The sequence below is a fragment of the Etheostoma spectabile genome, chromosome 13, assembly GCF_008692095.1.
Source record: "Etheostoma spectabile isolate EspeVRDwgs_2016 chromosome 13, UIUC_Espe_1.0, whole genome shotgun sequence".
NCBI lineage: Eukaryota > Metazoa > Chordata > Actinopteri > Perciformes > Percidae > Etheostoma > Etheostoma spectabile.
Genome location: NC_045745.1, coordinates 28,113,323 through 28,138,320, shown reverse-complemented (window position 1 = coordinate 28,138,320; position 24,998 = coordinate 28,113,323). Strand labels below are relative to the sequence as shown.

The following is a 24,998-nucleotide window of genomic DNA, read 5'->3' as shown; positions in this document are numbered from 1 at the left end:
AAGAGGCATCATCCAATATGATGAAACAGAATAGTCCTACTCAAGTCAAAAAGGGACTGTCTCACTTTTACAGTCCTTTTTGTAACACTCAGTGTGAGGCAATTAAGTTTGAGGCAATCAAGTCATGACAATACATTTAACAATATTAATTAATGATTCAAATCTGCAATTACATATAATATAAATTATATTTTCTATTTCTATAAGACTTAAAAGTTAACAAATATTTAACCACTTAAACTAAATAAGAAAACAATACACAAAAGAAGTTAAGTACATTTATCTTACAACTTTCAATTTTCACTCAATTTTCCCAAGAATAACCGTTTATTTTAATCTTTAAAAATAACCTTTTACTTTTCTTCAACTTATTGGTTGCCACGCAATTGAGAAAAAAAAAAGACGCTTTACCCATCGGAAAAAAATAAAACAATGCAGGCCTGAGTCTTGGCTTGGGAGCTAATGGCCTTAAACAGATGGCTGCTTCCCCTGCTTATTCAAGCTACCAAAACAAAACACACATGCAATGTTAGTTTATGCCCACAAGTCCATGGGATGTTACCTGAAGCATGAGCAAGGGAAAGAGGGAGAACAGACGAGGAATGATGGATTAAAGCTGTGAGGCTCGACGCTTCAACAGTCCAACACGGTATTCTGGCTGGCAGCAACAGTTCAGAAGAAGCTGTAGCAGGCGGGAGACATCCCCTCCTCACAAGGTCCATAGACAGTTTCCTCGCCCTCTCTGGCTAATGACTACAGATGCCCTTCACCTCAGTCACTTTAATTAATCATTAAAAACACATGGTTACACAAACTATGCATTTTAGAGTATGTGTGTATATATATATATATATATATATATATATATATATATATATATATATATATACACGATACAATAATTTGAAATTAGGTTACAGCAAGTAAGTAGTTTTTCCTTGAAATCTCCTGGCATCAAACATTTTTGTAAATAGTAGGACTTTAAAAAATGTTTGGAAACTAGGTAATACTTTTATACTTTGTCTAATCATTTGACTGCCAGAAGAATGTCTATGCTATTTAAGAAGTTTGATTTCTTTGTCATTTGATATACAGTAAGTTATGATCACCATCCATGGTAAGCAAACCTAGGTATAGTGAATTAGCTGTAGTAGTCAAACCAGTTACGCTAAGTCAGGCATGTTTTTTTCTTTTCTACCACTCTTTACTTTTCCATGTACTTTTCTATCTATCTGGTATGTCCTGATGATTTTAGAGTCAAAGCACCTTAAACCTTGGACACTTTACCAATGATTGTTTGCCATCTGTACGATACAGTCTATCTAAATACAAATGTAAAAAAAATAACACATAAAAAGATGAGTCAGTGCCTCAGACATCAACTTCCAATACACACATTTTTAAGCATAATTACAGCACACATCGTATTTACATACAGACGAAGATCTGCCAAGTGATTTGTTCCAAAACCAGAAAGCAAGTTTCCTTCTGTCTTACACAGCAGCATTGATTGACTTGTTGGCTTCATTTAGACATCCTGTTTTCCACCCTTACAACTTTAGATCATTTAATAGCTGTCAATAAAAGCTCCCCCTGAGTGAACACAGAGCCTCTAGGCTTTAGGGAAGAGCGTCTTTCCTAATCAGACATACTATTAGAAGCTTGTTGAAGCTGTGAAAATCTGTTTTAATTGTAACTCACATGTCTGGTTTGCGCTGCACAGATATAAAGTAAGTAGACAGTTGCTAATGTCATATGCTGTGATACCTGAAGATGAACACACAGACAGCTACAGTACAAGCAGCTGTAGCGTATGCATTATACCTACATGTGCACACAAATAGAGACAAACAAATTAAACAACCGGTCCTCATTTGCACTAAATTCAAATCAACAGAGGCAACCCTGGAAGCCAATCAGATGCTCTTTCTTTCACACAGGGCTATTTGATTTTGCATTTTCAAAAACAAACAATTTGCCCAACAATTGCAATGAACATCACTAAGAAGCAGGAATGTTGAGGGTTGGGGTTAGCAGCAGCCAGGAAGCAAGAGACATGATGGCAACCATTATGTACAGCTTAATTCTGACAGCTGCAAATGGAAGGGAGACAAGTAAATGACTATGAGGGGGGTGGGGGAGGGTTAGAGTGGTAAACAGTGACATCATGGGTCTGTTTTAGAGTACTTAAACAGCCACGGGACAGTAAAACATCACTCAGTGAAATCTCAATGCTCCCTCATTATATGGCAGAGTCTGTCTGCAAATCAAGAATATTATCACAACAACAAAATGTTATAACATGTATGTAGGGTGTTACCTAAATGAGCTGTGTCATGTTATATTATTACCATTGCTTAAGTGTAAATGTTCTCTAGAGAAATGCTTAACCAATGCATCTTGATGATATAACAAGTATAATCTTTGGTTCTTTTATTTTTGGTTTTTTGACAGAATGACAAATGCATTATTGATAATTTATCAAGTGTTTGAGATTATGCTAATACCATACTGCTACATGGATTAATGCATTCAGTGGTCTCTCTATACAGACACAGACAGAACAGAGGACACAGATTGTTTAGGCTTGACCTTCTTCTCTGTGTATTGTCTGGGGATGTTGCTGCATCTTCGTCCTATCTTACAACTTAATTTGCAGCACACCAAATCAACTCAGGAATAGCAATTGTAGCAGGAGTAGTGGTTTCTTTTCTTCTTCTTTTTTGCGAAATTCTCTAATTTTAGTACAGAAGAGGCTTTTTGTTTTTAAAAAAAGAAAGGGGAAAAAAGCCATATCTTTGATGTAAGTGTGGATTCTTTGTGCTTTGACTCCACCTACAGTTCCCATAGAACACCACATATTACATACTGTGTCTACTGTTGCCTGGTAGGTGGGATGCAGGGTGGTGGTGTGTCACTTAAAGTGGCATTCAAAACCACACAAGTTAAATGTAAAACAAATGAGATCAACATCTTAAACATCCCTAAATACATATGTAAATTAAAATTGGACCACAGGTACTGTTTAGATACTGTATATGTTTCTTTAAAATATGATGTGCAGATATATCCTTCGTGTGGGCTGGGAGGCTTGTTTGTCAGCAGACAGTGTTGTGACTGTGGAAGACATTTTCCATCCCTGACAGAGGGCACTTTCACCTCACTCTCAAAGCTCAACAGACAAAATGACAGCCTGCTGACTTCCCTCTCTATGACAGACCACTGCTGATGACAAGGTGTATTTTGGACTTCTCACTGTGGCTTGTCATTTGCAGCAAACTACAAGAAAAGTTACTAAAGGCTCAGACTCTGCACCCTCTTTCAAACTTTGCTAAATTAGACTTGCAGTAAGTACATGAGTAATCTAATAGATTTTGTTTAAATTCTGCAAAATAACTTTTTTTACTAGCAAGTACCATAGTTTCCTTACTGTAAAACAAATTCAGGTTAACGTTTAGAGTTTCCCATTTTAAGGAAGGAAAAAGTACCAGTTATCACAGTTGGAACACTGAGTTGTGGTTACTTCTAGGACAGGACATGTAGTGTTTAATTTACTGAAAGTTGAATCTGAGGAGGTGTCAGTCCAGATTGTTTTTGAAGAGGTGGGTTTTCAGTCTGTATTTGAAGATGGTGTAGTATTTTGCTGTCCTGATCTCTACCAGGAGCATATGCACAACTAAAAGGCAAGAACAAGACAACTAGTCTTGATGCCTGTTTTCGAGGACGTTTGAGAGACTGTGGCTCTAGGCAAAAAGTAGATCAGAGACATGTGGCTTTTGCACAAAGTTTACCATTGCCTCTAGGTAGAGAGGTGCTGGCCCATACATGGCCTTATCACAGTGGTATCACAGAACCCCGTATGAACTTCTACAGGGTGCCGAATGGAGAATGCAAAGGCCAGCCACTTAATATCAGTTGGAGGGGCTGAACATCTGCATAGTAAAGCAGCAAGGAGGAAATTGCAAATTTGGAGATGACTAATGCATGCACCAGCACCTGGGCTAGTATAATCTACCTCTACTGTTGATATGAAGGATGAACCTGCATAAATGAGCCAACTTTCCACTTTAACTGAGACTGAGAGGTAGTTGATACATTAACATAATTTGAAATAAATAAATGACTCTAAATAAATAGAATAATAAAAAATGTACAGTGGAACAGTGTGGAAAAAGTCAGGATTTTACTCATTCTCAAAAGAAGGCTAGTTGTCATTCAGTTTTCTTCATATTAAAGTAGACGTATCTAAAATCTCCTGTGCTATGGCATTGTCAGATAAAAACAGAGAAGAATGCCAGTGATGCAGAGGGTTATGACAGTCCAGGGAACTTCACAGGTCCCAGCCTACTCTGGTTGAGTGTTTTCCTGAGTCCCTCTGAGCTTTCTGCGAAGCTCAAATGTCAGATCTTGGCTCTACCTGCAATGTACACAAAGCCCCATTCAGCTGCGTTTAGAGGTCGGGTTACTTGTTATGTACAGTATGTTTGACTTGATTCAGGTGTTCAAAACTGAAATAGAGTTTACTGTGTTCAGAAATTGGACTGCAGTATCAATTGCAGAGGTGTCTCTGTTAGTTTTATTGGGATTCAGGGTGGTCTTCATGCTTTTTAAAAAGCCCATTCCTCTCCTCAGTTAGTTGTTGCTCTTTGTTCTTTTCTCTCTTTTACTCACCTCACCTTTTTTTTCTTCACCCATGCAAAGAAGTAACTCATGTGACAGACATTTCCAAATTAAGATCATTATCAATTTCCTCCCAACAAGCTCTGTGATCTTCAGCAGTGCCTGAGAGGAGACCAGGATTGGCTGTATGCACTGGGCTTAATCAATCTGGCTCTCGGTGAGCTCAGGTCCATTTGTCCCAGATGCTAATCTGCAGAGCTCAGCACTGAGGCCAGAGGCGCTTTACATGTATTTGGTGCAAAATAACACGAGCAGGCACGCCAAGCCCATCCTGCTTGGGTTTTTTGTCTGAGGCCCAGGGAAAGATGTGACACATTGGGGAGGGCAAAGTGTCCCTTTGCACCTCCACCACGAAGCGCTGGCTCTCACAGCTGTGGGTAGCAGATGCTCCGAGGTTACAGGCACAGGCCTTTAGGGACATCACCACTCTGCCCTCCAGGGGCTGCATACATAACACATTCTCCAAAAAAAAACTTACTGAAGGCTTAATGGGAGTAAAGTATTTATGTAGACAGTCCTGTAAATGCAGTTATAAAATACAGTATGGTATGCTTCCCAGTCAGTCAGTACAGCATGTTCTGTTTCTTTTGCATTACACATTTATTTTGAGGTGACATTATTACAAACTATTACTTATTTGTTATTACAAGTAAGTTAAATCGTTTCTTGCATACCTACTTCAATACATGATAGCATTTCGAACAGTTTTATGAGATGACCCATAATTAAATTTGTAAGATGTAAAAAGATTTGGCAATCTTTAGACATACAATATCTGAGTGAGCGAAAATCATAATTCATATTGTCTTTCCCTTTGTATCTGAATGACCATTAGATGTAGCTAGTATCACGCTCAGATTTCAGTCATAGTGAGTCCTAGATTTCCTCAGACCACATAAGCCTGACTAGACATGTTGGAAAAAATGTGTTCAGCCCAAAGGCCAGGGCTGTCAGTTCTGAGCCTGCTCACGATAGGATAATCTGTGCCGACTGTTGATAACTGAGTGCCCTTTTTCAGTCCCATCTAGCCCAGATCCCACAGGTTAAAATCTGCATTGAAAAAATTAGTGTGCACTGATTTACTACACTGTTGCACATTGTTTTACCCATGAGTCAGTGTTCACATTTCCTCTTGCTTATCACAATCATCCCCTGGCCAAGGCTGTAGGTAAATATATCAGTAGCTCTGTTGAGTTTGTCCATCACTGGAAGAGCAGCAAGGAAAGGGAAAAGCAGGCATAAAATAAAAAGTAAAAAAAAAAACAGAGGGTTGAGTATGGGTGAGTAAATGCAAGAAGAAATCATCTGTTAAAATTAATTAGCCAAGGTTCTCTGAACACAAAATGACAAGACATTAAATATGTATTATTTATGAAATGTCTGTGCTCTCTGAAAAAGGGTGTCTAGTGCTGTTAATTACTCAGCCATTCATTCAGAAAAGATTATTTCAAATGGAAAGTGAAAGCAAGGCTAGACAGCAAAAGAGCTGTTAGTTTCTTTCACGCTATTTTTAAATGACATTGGTGAAAATGGAAAAGCTAATTATGGTAGCTCTGAAATTCAAAGCTAATTTGAGAAGCAGCATGTCAGGTTTATTGACATATTCTGTAGAGTGATGTGGTTTGATGGCCACCAAGGAATCCTCCTTGCGCCGCGAGGGAAATGGAGGAGCGACGGCATGAAAAAGGATTCTTGCCAAAACTAAAATAACTTCTCTTAATAGATTTTTAGACTTCCCAATTCACAGTATTTCCTGCTTTTTGTCTATAGGAGTAACAGGTTGAAATATAAATGAAAAGTAAAGGCCTTTTAACTGATGTTTTTGCAAACATACTGATATTAGAAAACCTTTAACAATTTCCGGAAAATTTATCAGGTTTAAGCAAAACCTTTTTATTTTGCCGATGGTGAGGCTGCTGTTTTGTTAAAATTTGGATCACGGATTGTACACGTGTTAATATTTAGAGTTTCTGTGGGGCTTAACATGAGGATAATCCCAAACTTGATGCAGAACACTTGCTTACTTATGAAAATATTTTTCACATTCTGAAGTCCCTACAGGCCCGGGAGCATGACGATATATTTTATCATCAGCGTGATTAGTTTTATTTTCCAACTAGTGAGAAAAAGAGCAGCAGTACTTTCAAGGTTTGTGATTCCTCCTTAAAGGCAGTCACCTGGCAAAGTGGGAACGAGAACAGGGCATTTATCCACTTAAAGAGAGCCACCCCGATGATGTCAGTAACAGATGACTGCAAGACACTCCCCTCTCCATTGCCTCGCAGCCAGCTTTGGTCACTGAGGGCAGAAGGGAAAGAGGGTGGGGGTAGGGGAGATAATTACCAGTATAAATGAAGCCCTGCGAACGATTCGCACTGCTGGGTCCCCTGATCTAGTCTCCAAGGCAACCTCAGCACGCTCATTTGTTTTGTAGATGAGTAATTACATCCAATTAGTGGCCATTGGAAAAAAAAGGAGTCCAAGAAAGGCCCATTGTTCTGGATAGATTGTGTGAATATTAATAGTGGGGAGGTCTGAGGCACAGTGATATGATCGGTGATGCTAATGCAGCTGTGGGCACACTCTGCCTAGTCTCATCCTGCATAACAGATCAGATAGCTACTGATGAAAATATATGGCTTTGAGAATGTGTGCCCACATGTTTGTGTATGAGTCGTACTCTTGTCCAGCTGCCTCTATCTGGCAAAGAAGGACAGTTTCTTACCTGAGCCTGCCACACCTGCAGGCAATGCAAAGGCATGCAGTGTCTGAAAACATCTCATATTTCATCACCTGGCTTAATGTTACAATCTAGGAAGTTCTTTTAATTTTGTAGTGTTTGTCACCAAACACCAACACCCGCACTGCCCGATATGTAGTAGTTAATAGATATTAAAGAGTAAATGACATTAGCTTGGGGTTTCTTGTCATTGGGACCTTGGTTATTGGTTTGAATGACACTCTAAGATTTGAAATCTTTATAAAGCTGGTGGACACTGTTTTCAGCCCAACTTAATCCCCAAATTTGTAGGAAAACGCAGTGTCTGCCCAGTTTAATGCGGTTTAGTTACTTACAATTTTAACCTTATCTCAAATGGAAAAAACTTCCCTGTCCAATTTTTAAAGACACCCACTTAAATTATTTGTTGCTGACAATATTTTGATTTAATACCCATATATTTAATGTGGGCTTGGTCTCGTCGCATCTTCTCTTTTATGAGTGAACAATTTCTTTATATATTCACCTGTAACTTCCCTTTTACTCAGATGCCTCTTGATCCTTTGTGACTGCATGGTTCATGGTCAAATTTTGTAAATATGGACATTATTGAAGGATAGTAAAAGTAATATAAAATGCAAAGTAATTTCTGTTTGGTTCCATTCTCTACACTGTTCTGAACTGGTGACACATTTTGAATGGCTTCTTTATGAATTCCCAATAACACAGTCTGTGCTATTGTTGAATGTTTTTTCCCCCGTTATAATTATTCCATTGATCCAGTTTTCCTCATTAGCAAGGCCAATCAATGTTCTGTGACATTTGTCTAAGTGAAGTAAATGGAATGATTGGATCTTGAGCTTTGTTCAATGTGTCAGGCATTATGTGACGTACGTGGGAAGCCTGCTGTATTTGGAGCCTATAATTTGATGAGTGGGCCGACAGCCCACAAGTGGTGAGATCAGAGTGCTAAAAAGCATTGGCGGAGAGAAACATGGCTGGTGCTTACATTCCATTTGGCAGAAGTGGACTGTCTAACTCTGAATGGGTAGAGGTGAAGTGGCTTTGAATGGCTATTCGCTCCAGGACCCAAATAAAAAACCAAACACACAACAGGGGAAACCCAGCATGGAAAAGCCGGTGTCACCAATGTCAGTCCCTTGTGAGTAGATTAACTCTGTTATCAAAGAGGTGTGAGAAGGAGTCGTTTCTTTTAATTGCAGTCTTTCTATGAGCAGCTTGTCTCAGATTTAGAGGACAAGCAATAAATGCCAGCACAATTTATTGCTGAAAGACATTTTCTAAACTGTTGATAATCCACCATCTGTGTCAAAGAGAGAATTATTCGAAGAGGCCAATCTGAGACCTGCTTAGGGTGCTTAGTACACTTCAGAATGCCTATCATCAATAAACATGTATGTCTGTATATCATTCACAAAAAAAGAAATCTTATCTGTTGCTATTGGTAACAAAAAGCTTCAAATTATTATTGACTGGTGTACACAATGTTTCTTTTTATTTAAATGACAAAAGATTCCTTCAGTTGTGTCCAAAGAATTGTCGGTTTTGAAATGAGAAATGTATTGACCTGTGTTTTAATGATTCTTTAGTTTTATCTCACTCCTTAGTGGTTGCAAAAACATGGAAGACACAGGTCAATTATGCAAAAGCAAAAATGTTAAAGTTGTGGCCTTAATGTTTATTTTGAATTTATTGTTATTGGTCCATTTGAATCAAATCCAGGTTTTAGAGTAAGGTTTTAATTGCATCCTCAGGGAGAGACAGTATGTATCTATAATTGTACAGCTAATGCATATGATACAGCTGAGCATATCAAACACGGACCATATGCCAAAGGGGGCCTGGCCACACTGTAGGAGCTGTTGGGGAGGGAGGGCAGGTGGGACAATTAAAGCAGACAAAACTCAAGGATGTATTCTAAAAAAATGGTGTAACACAACACCAAGCTATGCTTGACAATCTGGACATTGACTTTGACTTTGAAAAAGTTGTTTTCCACAATGATGGAGTCCCCTCCCCTCCCCCTCCCCACCCTATACTGTATCTCCCAGGCCTCCCCGATTATGGGTTTTACTCTACGCCCAGTGACCAGAGGGGGGGGCCCTGCTCCTTTGCTGACTATGGCTCCCTGGGGCCCCAAGCGGCTCAGATGCTGCACAGTGAGCATGCCACCTCCGCCTGCAACTCCCCCCTCCAGCACCTACACAGCCCGGATCAATTTAAGAACCCAGGTTTGTATATGCGCATCTATCTCATCCACTTTTTGGACTTTTCAGTTTGATTCATGACATTATTCTATGCAGATGATCTAATCTTTTTTATATACATTTTCTCTTACTTTTGTTAAAGAAACCAAAAGAATCCCTCCCTTTAAAAAAAAAAACTATAAAAACACGTCTTGCTGACAAAATAGCATTGCATGTTCTTCCTTTATTCTTAATGTAGATTTATTGTTTCTTTGTGAAGTTATGTTCCAGCCCCTGCTTGCACATAAGGGGCACATACAGAATGTAATCCTTCATTTGCATGTGAACTAAATAACTACTGATGATGTTGGAGAGTACACTGGCATCTCTAACAGAGCTCAAGTTTCTGTGAATTTAGAACAGCAAAGGAACAAGTTAAGTGTTCCCTCTAAGTATTTTAAGTGTAAGAATGATTGTTCATGTTATGAAAAAAATATTGAAAACAAAAGGGACTATGCACTCATCCTTTTTGGACCAACAAAGTGAGTGTGTAAGTGAGGGGCCAACTTTCCCCTCAATGGTTAAAGGGTTAGCCAGCTGCCCCAGGCAGATGTTGGCATTTCCTACAAAATGTCTGTCTGTATGAACTTTAGCACAGCAAATAGCAAAACCACAGATGGTTGTATAGAAACAACTCAGCAGATGTGATTTTCTGAAGGGTTTCTTTTAGGCCTGCTGTTTTAGTATCATTGTCACAACACTTGTGCAAGTTTGATAGCAATACAGACACAGTCCACCATACGCTTTCATACTTATAGATCTGTTAAGCAGTGTGAAATGTTTTAATGCATACACAGCTGTGTGGCAGGAGGAGGATTACTACTTCTTTACACCACTAAGATATACACACCATTGCCAGTATCTCTGTTGATGTTGAGGCCTGGTCACAGCATGCAAATTTATTGTACATTATAGTTGAAATAAGCGTAGAAAGGGTACAAATCATCCAAGGTTTTTTTGCCACTTTTGCTGTAAGTCACTTTGTTGGACTCTGTTGGCGTGGTTGATTTTTGTTTGAGTTTCCTTTGGTTGGTAAAGCACAACTTTTTTTCTCCCGAGAGGACACATTCACATCCTGAGTGAGGCAACCCAATTTATGTGCTTGTTGTCTGTAAAATAGACTTTATATTGGAAGCCAACCTTGACCCTAATGTTATCAAAATCAGAGAGTACATTATAGTAAATGGAAACACACTGGTAATGTTTATTTGGAATTTTGTTTGTAAGTAGAATTTTTTTATATGCATTAAGTGCCTTATGATGATGATTTCTAGCCATAGGTCATAGATTACCCATAGTTCATTCATCATCATCATTCATGTTGTTACTGTGCAGCCTTGCACCTTACAAATTGCTCAGTCCACAGGTGAAGATTGTTCCACACAGATTGCTAGCCTGAAAGGGAGAATAGGATATATGCTGTTTGAAGGCAAATCTCATTGATAAATGTTTTTTCTGGTGCACAGTGCCTATATCTGTACCTCAGTACTACATTTAAGTGAGTTAGAAAGAAGCAAATATAACTTGTAAGACACAGTGTTCTGTATAGTTAGCCATTTATTCATTCAAGGCCTCCCATTTTTCTTTCGAATTACTTGACACAGAGAAATCACTCCTAGCATTAAATGATTTTCTCTCCAGTCTTTTCGGCCACAAGTACAAAAAATGGAAGCATAGGAAGGACTTAGCAATATCATTCTCTATAAAATTCATATCTAAATGAAGAGTAACACTCTAGTCCAAGGGTCTTCAACGTTTTTTAAGCAAAGGAACGCTTAACTGAAAGAGAGACAGCGCAGGGACCTCCTACTACATATATTGTATACAATTAACTTGGTCTACAATAACGCGTAGGGCAGCCTAAAAAAACCTTTATGCTGTACATACTTTTTTAGTGGAGAGGGGTGAGCCACACTCCTAATAAAATGCACCAGTTGTAGGAAATGAGGATTGTCATTTCCACTGAAAAAAACCTTAATTATATAATAAGCCAGCCTACTGCTGGCTGTACAGCCAAGATAAGAGCACAAGCTGCTCGCTGTTTAAAGTCCTTTCAGTTAAACAGCAGTGTCAACTCCACTAGATGTGTGTTTTGTGAGATGGCTTTATTTTTCTATAGTGCTTTACACGGACATCTAGACTGTTTTCAGGTGCTTCTAAAGAACCTAACCTGTGTAATATAGTTTAGATAGATGGAGCAGTGATATGTTAAACATGGTGACAGTGTTACAGTTTGTATACTGTGCGTAAACACATTGAACATCCTGCAGTTACTCTTTATATTTCTTCACTTGTTCTACAAAGACTTCCTCTCAGGCATCATAGGGCTTATGGGCTCATATATACACCAGATCGAGCATATTTCTGTGGTCGGAAGATTTTTCTTTTTAATACAATTTTTTTTTCTTTCTTTTTTTTTTTTTTCTGCTTCATAGTCTGTCTTTGAATGAGGCTGAGACTGAGGGTTATGTGAAGCTGACAGCACTGGAGATTGCTGTTAAGAGATCACTGCATTTTTTTCTCCCAGACTGTTTCTTTTTCCTGCATTGACAGTGTTATGTGCCTTTAGTAGGCATCTGGAGACAATTTATTAGTCTGAGTTGCTCTTACTCACAGGGCAAAGGTGGTAAGTCATGTACAGTATTTCTTTTTTATCCCCCCTGAGTTTGGTCCTGCACATGAAGTCGGGTCAAGCTTTTATATTCCCCCCCTTATGCCTCCTTCTTATTTCTCACTACCTGTTTTGCTTTATGCCTGAAGTTACACCAGCAGACTGAAAAGCTGAAGCACACAGCTGAAACGATGGAGAATATTTTTAATAGGTTCTTGACGGTATCTATGAATCATAGGTCATATAGGAAAGCAAAAAGTAGCATCAAATGTCTTGGTTTAAAAAGCTCAATCTAAAATCTGTTATATAATAATCCTGTGTTACTCTTCTTACTCAACAGCTAATGATGTTTTTTTTTACAAGTACTCCTTCACATTATGCATGGCAACATTGACACTGCAACCTTACTAGTTTATTAGCATGGTGGAAATATTACTAGCACTGTGCTTGTTTTGTGTTGTGCATGATTAGACAAAGTGAATGTTACTCCTATGCATAATACACACAGCATGTAGACTATATTCTGAATATAATACTGGATTCACCCTTACATTTTGGCTGTGGTTTGAAATCATGTTAAACCTGAATCCTGCATTATTTTGTCGGTTGAAATCAAATGAAATCCAATAGTTTTATGAGCAGTACATATCTATGATATGAACTATAAGCAAGTCCTTTGAGACAAACATGAATCCAGTAATGTGTTCTTTTGAGTTAAATGTTTCCTTTTGAGTCATAGCAAGAACGAATTGCACTGATGGTCATTGGGTGTTTCTGAGCTGCTCTGCTCCCTGCTGTGTTTGTATGCAGGCGGCAACCCATCAAGGCCCGGAGGTTTCCCTGGTGCTAACAGTCCAGGGCCTGTTGCTGACCTGTACGGACCTAGCAGCCAGGATTCAGCTGTGGGCAACTACATCAGTGCTGCTAGCCCTCAGCCTGGCTCTGGGTTTGGCCCAAGCATCACAGTGAGTACTCAGATGTAGACTGTCATATCTGACTGCACCTTGACTGCATTTGCCTCATCTGTGTCAGAATACCACCACTAAAATCAGACACTAAGCCAATGCACGCTGCATATGATTGTGATGCTCCGTAACACTAGACTTTTTATGGAAAGGATTAGAGCTTATTTATCATAAGACTTTATACTCCTCCACAGACTAGATCAAAATATCCTAAATCAAAGTAACCATTCAGGAGAGTCTAAGAGTTTGGATTATTTCATTGCGCACAGGTTTTTTTCTGTCATTGAGTTCAGAGGTCCCATAAGTATTTTGTACATCAGGGTAAACCCCGTCTTAGCTCTCAAAGTTATCTGTGTCAAATGCAAATGTTTATTCCCCTTAGCTGTTGCACAAATCACTTTGCTCCAGCCTCTGTGTCACCTTCCCAGAACAAATTTCCTTTATTTTTAGAAACCCATCTGTCCCAGCGCTAGAGTTTGCTCCGTCACTAGGACAATGCTTCCAAGCAGGATTTTGTGTCTCCTAGTGTCCTTGTCCAGGTGTAGCAGCTCAGCCAGGTGCTGTTGCACTTTTCCTCTTGCTGATCAGTAAGCTGCCAATTGCCATGTCAACTCATAAGTGTACGACTAGCAAGGCTAGTAGAGGTGGCAGTTACAATAGGTGTTCTCAGCCTGACTATGTGAATGTACTGAGACATCTGTCTTGTCATGTGAGTCAGTTTAGTTTATGTGTAGCCAATCCTGCATTTTGTAGTATTTAAAAAGAAGCCACTACAAACATGCTTGGAAGGCCCCAGTAACAAGGAAGACATAGCCTCTCAAGATAGTAGCACTTCATACAAATTGGGAATATAATTTGCAAAATAGGTTCCTGTTTTATTCTAACTTATATAATAAATATTTGATTGGCGTTTATCATCTAAAAGCCAATAAAGATGTAACTTTAACCAAGCTAAACTAATAAAGCTTGTTTAGCATGTATAAGCAGTATATAAACATTTATTTAGTTTTTTTAAAAACACATAATGTATGCAGTGATAATAATGTAATTAAGTATTAATGTACAGTGTTTAATAATTATAACTTCTCCTATGACGACATTTTTTATATGAATTTCATTCTATCTCAGTTTTGAGGTCAATGACATAGTCGTAGACACAATTCCAATCTTATTTTGTATACTTAATTTAATAACTGAGTGTGCAGCCACTTAAAATGGATCAAGTATGTGCATTAATTCATAGTGATTTATAGTTGCAACATGATCAAGTTATGTTATAGTATTGTTAAATTAGCTAAGGACAGGCAACGCTTGCATGCTGTATAACCCAGAGTTCTCAAATATTAGCATCTAAATCCAGTCAAATTAAAATAGTGTTATTTAAGTAGTAGCTCAGAGTTTTGTTCTTATGTCCATGGCCTTGTCAACAAAAGGGACAAGGTTTGAACTCCCCAAAAGACGACTCAATCAGTGATTTGTTTATTTTGCTTGTGTGTTGGTCTACCCTGGACCTCACTGAATAATTCATCTAAAATGTTAGCATCGGAATTATATGGCCCCTACCAAGGTGTAGCGCGGCTATGTTCTTCAACTCACTGCCAGGCTTGTTGGGGCATGTTTGTACTGTTTCAAATGACTGAAGTGAGCGACACAGTATAGGTTATGAAAATAGCACCTGTTTTTCATAAAGAAGCTAATTAATGCATGGCTTAAGTGAGGTGGAATAACAACAAGCCCATTAGTACTGCAGGCAAGCACTGCAAGACTACAGGGTGAAGACACTCTTTCCAAACAATATAGTCCACCTCATTATTTTGAATTTCCTACAAGAAAAAGTATGAGAAAAGAGTAATTTGAGTTGTTTGTGGTATTTCTTTAAGTTAATATTGTAGTTTTTTTTTTTTTGTTAAATACATGTTTATTATTTTGTCTGGTAATGGTAAATTGTGACTTACTTTTTTGTTTTGGAATCACACATTGTGGTTTTGCTGCAACATTTATTGCATCTCTTTTGTGAGAAATAACACGGGTAATTCATAGTAGTTACTAAGTTTACCGGTTTAGCAAGGATGACATGATTGTGAGACTTATATAGCAACAATGTTGCAGAGTGTGGGATAGTGTCACAGCAAGCAAATGTGCAAAATAGCTCATGAGAAGATGAAATAGCTCATTCTAATATGGGTAAATATGTATAATTGATTTATGATATCCAAACAAAGACAGAGCTAAGCAGAAAAAAACATTTTATTGGCTTTTGCTTCCTAAGCAAAGCTTCTCTTATTAATTGTTTTAGGTCCACTGGCTATCTGCGATAATCTGTTGGTCTCAGTGTAGGAAGCAAAATATTTGTTATGAAAGACCAGGCTGGCTCATTTTCAAAGCCGATTTACCAGCAGATAGTTTACAGATGGAAATGAGGTGATTTGTTTCCATTATTGCAACAGTTTGTAACCATGCTGAATTAGAGAATGTAAAAACAAGTCTTTGAATGCAACAAATACCATCTTATCTGAATAAAAATGTTTGTCTTTTCATCATATTTACCCTAAAAAGGCAGATTTATAGAACAGATGAGTGTAGAATATACTGTCTTTTACCCGTATAATACAGGCCAGGTTTTGTGATTTCCTTACAGAATGTCAAATTGTGCCTGTGATACCACGTACTAAATCACCACTTGAGAATTACCCAGTGAATCAAACAGAGTGCAATAAAGAAGAGAGGTGATGCAGCAGCCCTGCGGCTCTCTGCTCTCGGCGAGATGATCTCTTTATTCAGAACATTAAAATGGGAAATGATTCAGAACTAAAATGTGCTTTATAATTCATTATTTTTACCGAGGATGCTGTTGAACTGAGTACATGTAAGATCATCATAAGTCACAACCTCATGGATGACTTCAGTCACTGATTTGTCGCTCAGTCTTATGCTGCAGTGATTTTATTAATCCCTTCAGCCAATATCAAAACAGCCGCTGTAAAGAAGCAGTAATGAACTTAACTGTTTTTTAATGCAAGACAATTTGAGTGCAATTAGGTGATTGAGGTGATAAAGACAGAAAACCGCTGTTAAAAGTGCTCCTCTTTTCAATCCGAGGATTTCTGCAGACCTGTCAGTAGCAACATACACAGTACCCTGATAACTGAGCTACATAATGAAGACCATTCAGTACACAAAACTACACTGATCTCACTGTGGGGGCTTTTGTGATCCTATTCTATGCATGCTTGAAGATTAGATAAACTGTGTATGGTAACATGGATGGAGATTGTGTGTGTTTTATTGGCTCCACATATTTTTGTGTACAAGTATTTGTCACTGAGCCTATTACAACCTGAGAACTACGTTGGCATAGAACATAAAATGAAGTTACTGTATCTTGAATGATTTATCAACTTCATAAAGTATTTAGAACTATTTTTAATATCTTTTAAAATTAGTCCTTCTTCTTGGTCATTTTGCAGCGTGCACTGTTTCTCTGTTACAAAAATATGCAATGCACTTGTATATGCTCTGCTACTGAACATGATCAAACTGAATCAAAACGTTCACATTCATGATATGATACTCACTTTTTCTTTCCTTGAAATGCATACTGACAACAGCACTAACTGTACACTTTTAGGGCCCGTTGATTGCGACAGCTTTTACAAATGGATACCATTGAACAGGTGGCCGGTTGCCATCTCATCAGAGGTATTGCATTTTATTTACTGTGCATTTCTATCAGTCTCTCTCTAATACATGTTCATCTAATACATGTTGATCATCACATCATTCTTTGTTTATCCACCTCCCTCAAGATGACAGAGCTGGTAGTAAAGGGTGAGTGTGACAAAGGTTTACATCTTCATAAATCAGCAGGCCTCTGTTGTCGAGGTGGTCTGTATGATGACGGGAGAAAAGATTCTCAATGATTTAAACACATTCAGTCAGCTTGTTGGTGTGATTCACTGTGGGGAATATGTATACCTCAGTCACACACACACACATACTACCAGTTATTCTTTCATTTTTTATTATCAACATTTTGAAATGTTTCCATCCTAAAATGAAGTCTTAACACGTTATTTTTTAAGGACAGACTCACACTTCTCCACCGCTAGGACTTAAATAAAATACAAAATATTTTACTAACAAGTCAATGGCCTTGAATCATTAAATATTAACCAAGCAGTAAATGTCTATTAGGAACCGAATATTTCAGTTTCATCATGTTTATATTGTCACTGTAACTCATCTTTACTGCTATAACATTGCTCCTCATATGTGCAGTAGAACAGTCAAAATGTCTTGAGCTTTTCGTCTGCTTGCAGCTGGTTTTTGTAGATGTGATGTGTGGTTGTGTGTTGAACTCAGTTGTGCACACATGGGTTTAAATTATTGTTTAATGGGGACTTTTCCGCTAAGCTATTAACCCAGCAAAGCATTACAGCTATTACAAGACTCGACTGTAGTGTGAACATGATTGCTAAGTTAACAAGTGTTGTAACTAAAGAAGTGATAACTTTTTCAAATGTGACATACATGCACCAACGGAGTGTTCTTTTCTGTGATCATGTGTACTCATGTTACGCCTGCAGCAAGTTTTGACCTGCTGCTAATAATGATAACTGCTGTCACATTTGTTAACACTATTGTGCCTCAGTAGACATCCAAAGTAATAATTTGGAAGTCCTATTAATGATTAAAAACCACCTATTTCTGTCATTAAATGTCACTGTGAGTACAATATTTACGGTCAGGATCTATGCAAAGGAAATGAATGGTTTCTAATGCTGTTGCCATCCTTTTTTTGTTTTTCTTTATCACCCAGCAGAGTATAACTGGTGGCCCAGGAAAGACAGGACGAAGTTTCTAATTGGCTTTGTGTGCAGGTGATGCTATCCAACTTCAAGCACTACAGTGTCACCCAGGCAAAAAGAACGAAAGACGGAACCATATGAAGAAGAAAAGAAAAACGTTAGTCATCTCAGAAAAATAACAACTGCTGTACTATAATCCAAACCTACTATAACTTTACAACCTGGTTTGGTATGATGTTTCACGTCGATTTCATTCACCAATTTCCTTCCTCTGTTAGCTTTTGTTTTGATTCGTTTTTAGAGAGTCATTTTAGTTTTAATCTTAATTTGTGTCATCTTATTTGATCTTATAGTAATTTTGTGTAAATGGATTTTGTTTGAAGTGCGGGGGTCATAGCCAAGAATATCTGCAAGTCATGTCTTCATCTTTGTGGTGTAAAGAAGAAATGATTGGATGTTCCAATCAGTCTTTCCACAAAAATAAAAGAAGCTCAGTGTGGAGAGACTCGGAGAAAAAAAAAGAAAAATTTAAAGAGGGTATCTAAGTAATAAATCTTAGTAGCTGTTTTCTTTCTTGTGAAGTCTCATTGTTAGCCATAATTACCTATTTTTGGGCAATACAAAGAGGACTCCAATATTTTTATGGTCCTTTTTTATAAGTGTTGTTTTTGTTGTTTAGAAATAAATATATATGGTATAACAAATTTCATATAACTACATTGTGAATTCAAACTTGAGAAAAAGAAATGTAGCTGTACATATTATTCCAGTCACTGCATATAACCAACTCAGTGAGAGAATAGCATATTTTTGTGATGGTGTGTCAAAAGAACATGTTATAGAGTGTGAATAGAAGAAAAAGCTGTAAACCGTTATTATTATACTTTTTCTGCTGGAAGACAGTATAAATGACCCCAGAGACAAACAGAACACACTTGCTCTGTAAATACTGAAGCTGAATCATTTTACAAGTGTCATACCAGCAAATTTACAAACGGTGAGTCAGTTCAACACAGTTTTAAGAAATAAAAAAAAAAAGAGCCTGATTGGTATCTTTTGTCTAACTGTTAAGATATCAGTATCATTTCAAAGAGAGAGAGAAACAAAAAGAAGATTTAATCCAAAGCACACTGTACTTAGATGTGAAGATTAGAACTTGAACCAGGCATTTCACAGTGCTCTGTGCATCCTGACACTTTTATACTCCTGAGAGGAACTTGTTAGTTGTATGTTATTGTTTGTTTCATCCTGCTTGTTCCTGATTCGTTTTTTTGGAACACAATTATCTGGGCTCTGTGCTAGAGCCTTTATGTAATGCTTGTTCTCTGAATCCGTTCTTTTATGAATGAATTAGGAAAAGTAAACATTTTGATACCATACCTCAGCCTTTGTGAGTTCTATTGTGGATGCATTGGCAGGTTTAATTTATTCTAGTGGCAAAATAAATGAAAACACTGAAAGGTAATAAAGCGAGGAATCATAAATGCACTGTGAGTAGTAAAGTACAGGCCATTTTCCTATTTGCACATGTATATGTCGGCTTTTTAAAAAAATAAAAAAAAAACGGCCCTGTGCTTTAGGATAGTGTGAAGGATTTTTGGGTTAATGTATTCTCAAATAGACAAAAGCTTCAGAGTTTTGAGGTGAGTTAACAGCTTGGGAAGTAGTAACTGATATGTTGCAGTGTACACTTGGATCTCTTTATATATTAGAGCTATGTCTCATCTAAAGATATTTATACAGGGTTAAAATATGACACTGAAATAGTCACTCTCTGTCGCTGCACCAAGTTTTACACATGTGTGTGGTAATGATTTAACTCATGACAAACATTTAATAATAATATGCTCCAGTTGGGTTTTTAAAGTCATTAATTGAATGAATGGTGTGTTTTCTGAAGTACTTTACCTGCTGCAGGTGTATTTGTTGTCGTTTTACCCACTTTTTGTCTCATTTTATTTTTGTTTCAAAACAACCAGGTAAAGAAATATGCTGGATACTTCTAAAGTAAATGATATGGAGGTGTGATCAAGTAATAATTTAAAGAGAAAAAAAACCCTTGTAATGTTCAAATGTAAAAGAAAATAAGAAATACAAATCTATAAAAAAAAGAGAAAAAAGAAAGATGCTTCTTTGCTGATTTCAAGTTTAATCAGAGTTTTATTGATACTTTGTGGTTTATATATTAATAATTGTAATATACTATTAAAATGTACTGTGCATCCATTGCTTTCTCTCTTTCCATTCCCCATCCTCAGAGATCCTCCTTCTTTTGTTGATCATTCATGTATTTCATTAGTGTGTAAAGAAATCACAGTTAACTTGTAAACAGAGTGCTGTCTTTGATACCAGTGTAGTGGTCTTTGTTGTTCTCCCTTGCTCTACCTCTCCTTTCTCTCATATTTAACCCTGTCCCTCTCGCGCTCTTTTTCTATCTCCTGTAATTACAAAGTAGATGTTATATAGGACTCATTAATATAATACTTGTAGTGAATAGAGGATTTAGGACCAGTCAAGATAGACCTTTCTCTCAATGATCATGTCATTCTGATATTTGCAGACCATTATTTTGATAGAGGTTCATTGTAATTTATTCCCTGTATGTTTTATTTTTTTGTTTGGTTTTGCCACTCTCACATGGTTTCAGCTAACCAAAGCTCTCATGGATGAACGAAAGAGAAGCCGTTGCCGTAAGATGGAATTGTACACAAGGCATTATTTGGATCCCCACCCTTGAATGTTTTAAAAGGGGTGTGCCATACTACCTTAAATGCTAACGCTAGATATGCAAAACTGTTATTATTTGATTCTCTTTTAAGAGGGACACAAGCTATAGTCATGGACAAAGATTTTATTAAACAAAACAAAAAATTCATATTGTTTTATAGAAACGTACCAATGATTACCACACTAGTCGTAATATCAGTCATAGTGCTATATCTTTTGATGTTTTTACACTTTGGAAATATCCCAAATGCCACTGGCATAGGTATTTTTAAATAATACTGTTTTTGATCTCTTATTTCTCTCAAAACTTCCATTAAGTCTAATCATTTTAGTCTTAGATTCCGGGAATTAGGTTTTGTTTTAATCTGTTATCAATGTTGTTCACACATATTGCATTACAGTGGCGTATAAGAGACTGTAAAAATGAAAAGCCCTCCTGCAAAGACCTCTGGCTCCAAAGGATTATATGAGCTGATTAATAGAATAGATCAAACTCATGTCCTGATGTTGGACCAGCAACGCTGTGATTCATTGCTAACCTAAATCAGAGAAAGCAAAGAAAAAAGATTAGATCAAAAATAAAAGCTCAAAGTTTCGTCAAAATACCATGTCAAAGGATGTCCAGAATTCAGATCTGTTAGAATTACACAAGCAGCTGTGTTCAAGCAAGAAAATACAAGCCTATTATAAAGCCTCAAGCTGGGCACACAGTTAGGTTTTTGAATGTAATCTCAATTAAACATAATTTAGGTTCCATTACAGTCATTTCATTTATTTCACCTCATGAGGTCTTAAGATTTAATATTGTCAAATTAATAACATTAGTGTCTATTCATATTTCGCATCCAGTATAGACTGTCAAATTACATACAGTATATACAGTAATGACAGCTTTGTTAGACACAATATTCCAATAAATCCAGCAAGTATATGGGACATTGTGTTATTTAAAAAAAGACAATGTCCACATATAATGCAAGTCAAATATTAAACTTAATTGTAAAATTATGCTTAATCAATCACATTGGACAATACAGGACAAGTTTTGTATTTTAAAAACTAAAATACCTGTTCCAAGTATAAAAGCTTATTGTTTGCCTCATTTGCACATTTTAGTGTCAGAAAATATCTCAACAGTAGAAAAACAATAAATATAATAGGAGATGTTAAATGCACCAACTTTTGTGTAAAGATAAAAGAAAGTGTTCCTCCTGTTCATTTGCAGCATGTCCCTTTTTTCATCTGAATATTTTATCAAATAAAGTATAACTCAAACACTTACAAACCAATACAAGAAGCTCATTAGGAGCTGTAGTTGATTACAATTATGCGGTCATATTTAGTTTTTCTCACTGTTGCAGCACCTTGTGGCTAAAAGACTACAATGAAATTGTTCATTTCCCACCTCACACAATATAAAAATGGATTCTTTTATCGTTTTGTGATCCTGTAGCTTGGACTTTAAGGTAGCATGGCTCTGTTGCTGTAATTTCATTTTATCTCAAACTGACAGCAGTTTACAGCTGATGAATGTTACACATCTTAGTAGACTAGTGTATCCATTTGGGGAGAGAGAAGGGGTCTTGGTTTAAGAAAAAAAAATTATCAAAAAAGGAAAAAAGTCAACCTGGAAGGTGTTGACATTTGTAGTGTACTACCGTATCCATTTAAACTTGAATCTTGAGGCAAGTGCTAGGCAATGGCCAAACAATTTATCCCATCCGCTGTAGGAAAGCCACCCCCTGAAACCACACACACTTATGAGATTTCTGTCATCTTGGATTCAAATCTGTTCTATGGATAAGAACAACTGTCTCTAAAGCTGGGACATCAGACGAAGGCTGGTTCAGGCTCTGCTCCATTTCCAATTAATTAGACTGACTTTGAAGGCTTATTGAACATTCCTGAGCATTTATACCCAAAAGAGGCTTATTCATAGTGGTGCTAATGGTTTTAAACCAGACAATGTGCCCTTATCTCATGAGAGATACTGGATACCGTCACAGTGACCACAAAGTTAGTCTCCCAGTCCACAAAGTGACTCTCACTCTAACATCACCATTTCTAGTGTCACATCTCTTTTTTTCAGAATATATGATCACAAATCTAGACTGAACTCCTCAAGGTGACAGAAATAGCACAAATGTACTGTCGTGTTTTAGGGTGAGTTTCCTTTTCAGTCCAAACCATCGCCATCTCACCCCATGCTCATTGCTAAATATATATACATGCAGTTGCAATATATATGTGGATAGATGAATATATATTTGCAGTTTTCACTCACTCAACTTCGTCCGAACAATATTAGACTGGAGACCTCCGCTGTATACAGAATATTCCTCACACAGTTACATATAGTCATTATTAGCTTATGTTCACCAATACGAGAGTTCACCCCTGGCGTGTTGTCGAGTTTGGAGCAGACCGCATGGCCTAGAGGGGAGCCTGGAAGCTCTTCAGACTGCATGGACGGCAGTGTGAGGCTCTGCTGTGCTTCCATGTTTCTGCAGGCTGAGCACAGAGCTCTCTTCACTGCTGTCTGCCCATTCCTAACACTTGCCCCTTTTTTTATGTTAACCGACTTTTTATGGCGAGAGACAGACAGACTTGACTGACATCTGAAAGCATCTTTCAGGTTATCATATGGCTTGCTTAAGCCCTGTTGTAAAATGTACTAAAAAAATAATAATAATGATAATATTAATGGATGGGGGTCTCTCACATATCAAATGTGGAAAGTCTAATTTTATATTTGTATTTTCAAATAATAATATTGACAAAAAATGTCTGTGAAAGGTTTCCATCCTCTACTGTGGTCCAGAAATTGATGTGTCTGTCTGGAAAATAAATAAAATAAACTGAATTGTTATATGACTTGTTTTCCCTTGTTTTTTTGTAATATATTTGCTAAAGATGGGAAAATATATTTTACCTGATAATATTTATCTCCGCATTTTAATATCACGTCAAATTTTGTGGTGAACCGTCACATCAAAGAGGCATTCACTTCCCATACTGTATAGCATCTGCTGACATCCCATAACTGGATACTGGAGGAAAAGAACTGTTGAGTGTACTTTCTGTTTATTATAAACAACCAGGCTTTTTCATTCCACATTTTCACTGGAGCACATACTCAGCATATCGGCACCGGGATCCTTCCAGGTCACTTAGGTATAAGTCAGCAGGATTAATGAAATCGAAGCACTACGGTGCATTTGGAGCTAACGATGAACAAACAAGTGTAGGCGTGTAATTCTGCTGCCCCTCAGTGGTCTCTCCACGCACTGAGGAAGATGTAACACTTACTGGAAAAAATGCATCCACCAGTGCTTTATTTTTAATCAGCTGTATCACATGAAGAGCATCAATATTAGCTAAGGCTCAGCGAATAGGCTGAGGATGTGATGAGAAAACAAGGCTCCTGCATGACAGGCCTTTTAAATCAGTAGACACCTTTGATGTGTTTGTCACAGTGTGATTAGTTCTGCTTTTATTTGAGATGAAGAAATTCATTTCACATACCAGAAACAAAAATCTGATTTATTTTCCGAGGTGAACCAGATGAATGAACCACTGACTGTGTTAAAATATATATATATATATATATATATATATATATATATATATATATATTTCTGCTAACTGATCTAAACAAGGATTTTTTTTTTTCAGTTTCTTAAACACTAAAATCACAGTGGTTTCTGAGTGGATTGTTCCATTTTTCATAACAATGATGTACACATCTTGTACTGGAAAACATAGGCATAGCTTAGTATGTGTTATTATATGAGGATATAATGAGTATTCTCCAACAGATTCATCAGATCTTTGTGTATGTTAACTGTGATAGATTATGATTGTAAACATAATGTTACTGTTGCATTGAAATTCAAGGATCAGGATTTTTAATGTGAGTGCATGTCAGGTGAAAGCAACACTCCCGACAGCTTCATCACTCACTGAGACAAGGTGATCTATAATTCTGACTTGAGATCAATACTGTTCCCAGCTCAGTTTTTCAGAGCTGAGCCACTAGAAGTTTAGATCACGCTCGTTTGTGTGTGTGTGTGTGTGTGTGTGTGTGTATATAATGGGCAGAATGATAATCCAACTGACAGTTTGGACAGTTTGTTTCACTTTTACAGAAGCTGCTTTTGATTTCCTTTTTTTTTCTCTTTTTCTTTTGTGGAGCCCAGTCATAAGGTATATGAATACATG

General features: G+C 37.3%; 1 protein-coding gene across 19 annotated transcripts in view; it reads left to right on the top strand.

Annotated features, from left to right (window-relative positions):
• The window catches only part of LOC116700939 (RNA-binding protein Musashi homolog 2), a 253,670-nt gene extending 230,019 nt beyond the window's left edge, over nucleotides 1-23,651 (top strand). For 3 of the 19 annotated variants that reach the window (XM_032534430.1, XM_032534426.1, XM_032534422.1), the window contains 3 exons: nucleotides 13,088-13,242; nucleotides 16,871-16,941; nucleotides 18,065-23,651. In XM_032534430.1, coding sequence (XP_032390321.1) covers nucleotides 13,088-13,242; nucleotides 16,871-16,912 — 197 coding nt within the window. In that variant the 3' untranslated portion in view covers nucleotides 16,913-16,941; nucleotides 18,065-23,651. Of the gene's footprint in view, nucleotides 1-9,471; nucleotides 9,652-13,087; nucleotides 13,243-16,870; nucleotides 16,942-17,048; nucleotides 17,071-18,061 lie in introns of all 19 variants that reach the window. The other 16 variants (XM_032534420.1, XM_032534418.1, XM_032534414.1 and 13 more) reach the window with 10 other exon arrangements.
• The last annotated feature ends 1,347 nt before the right edge of the window (nucleotides 23,652-24,998 follow it).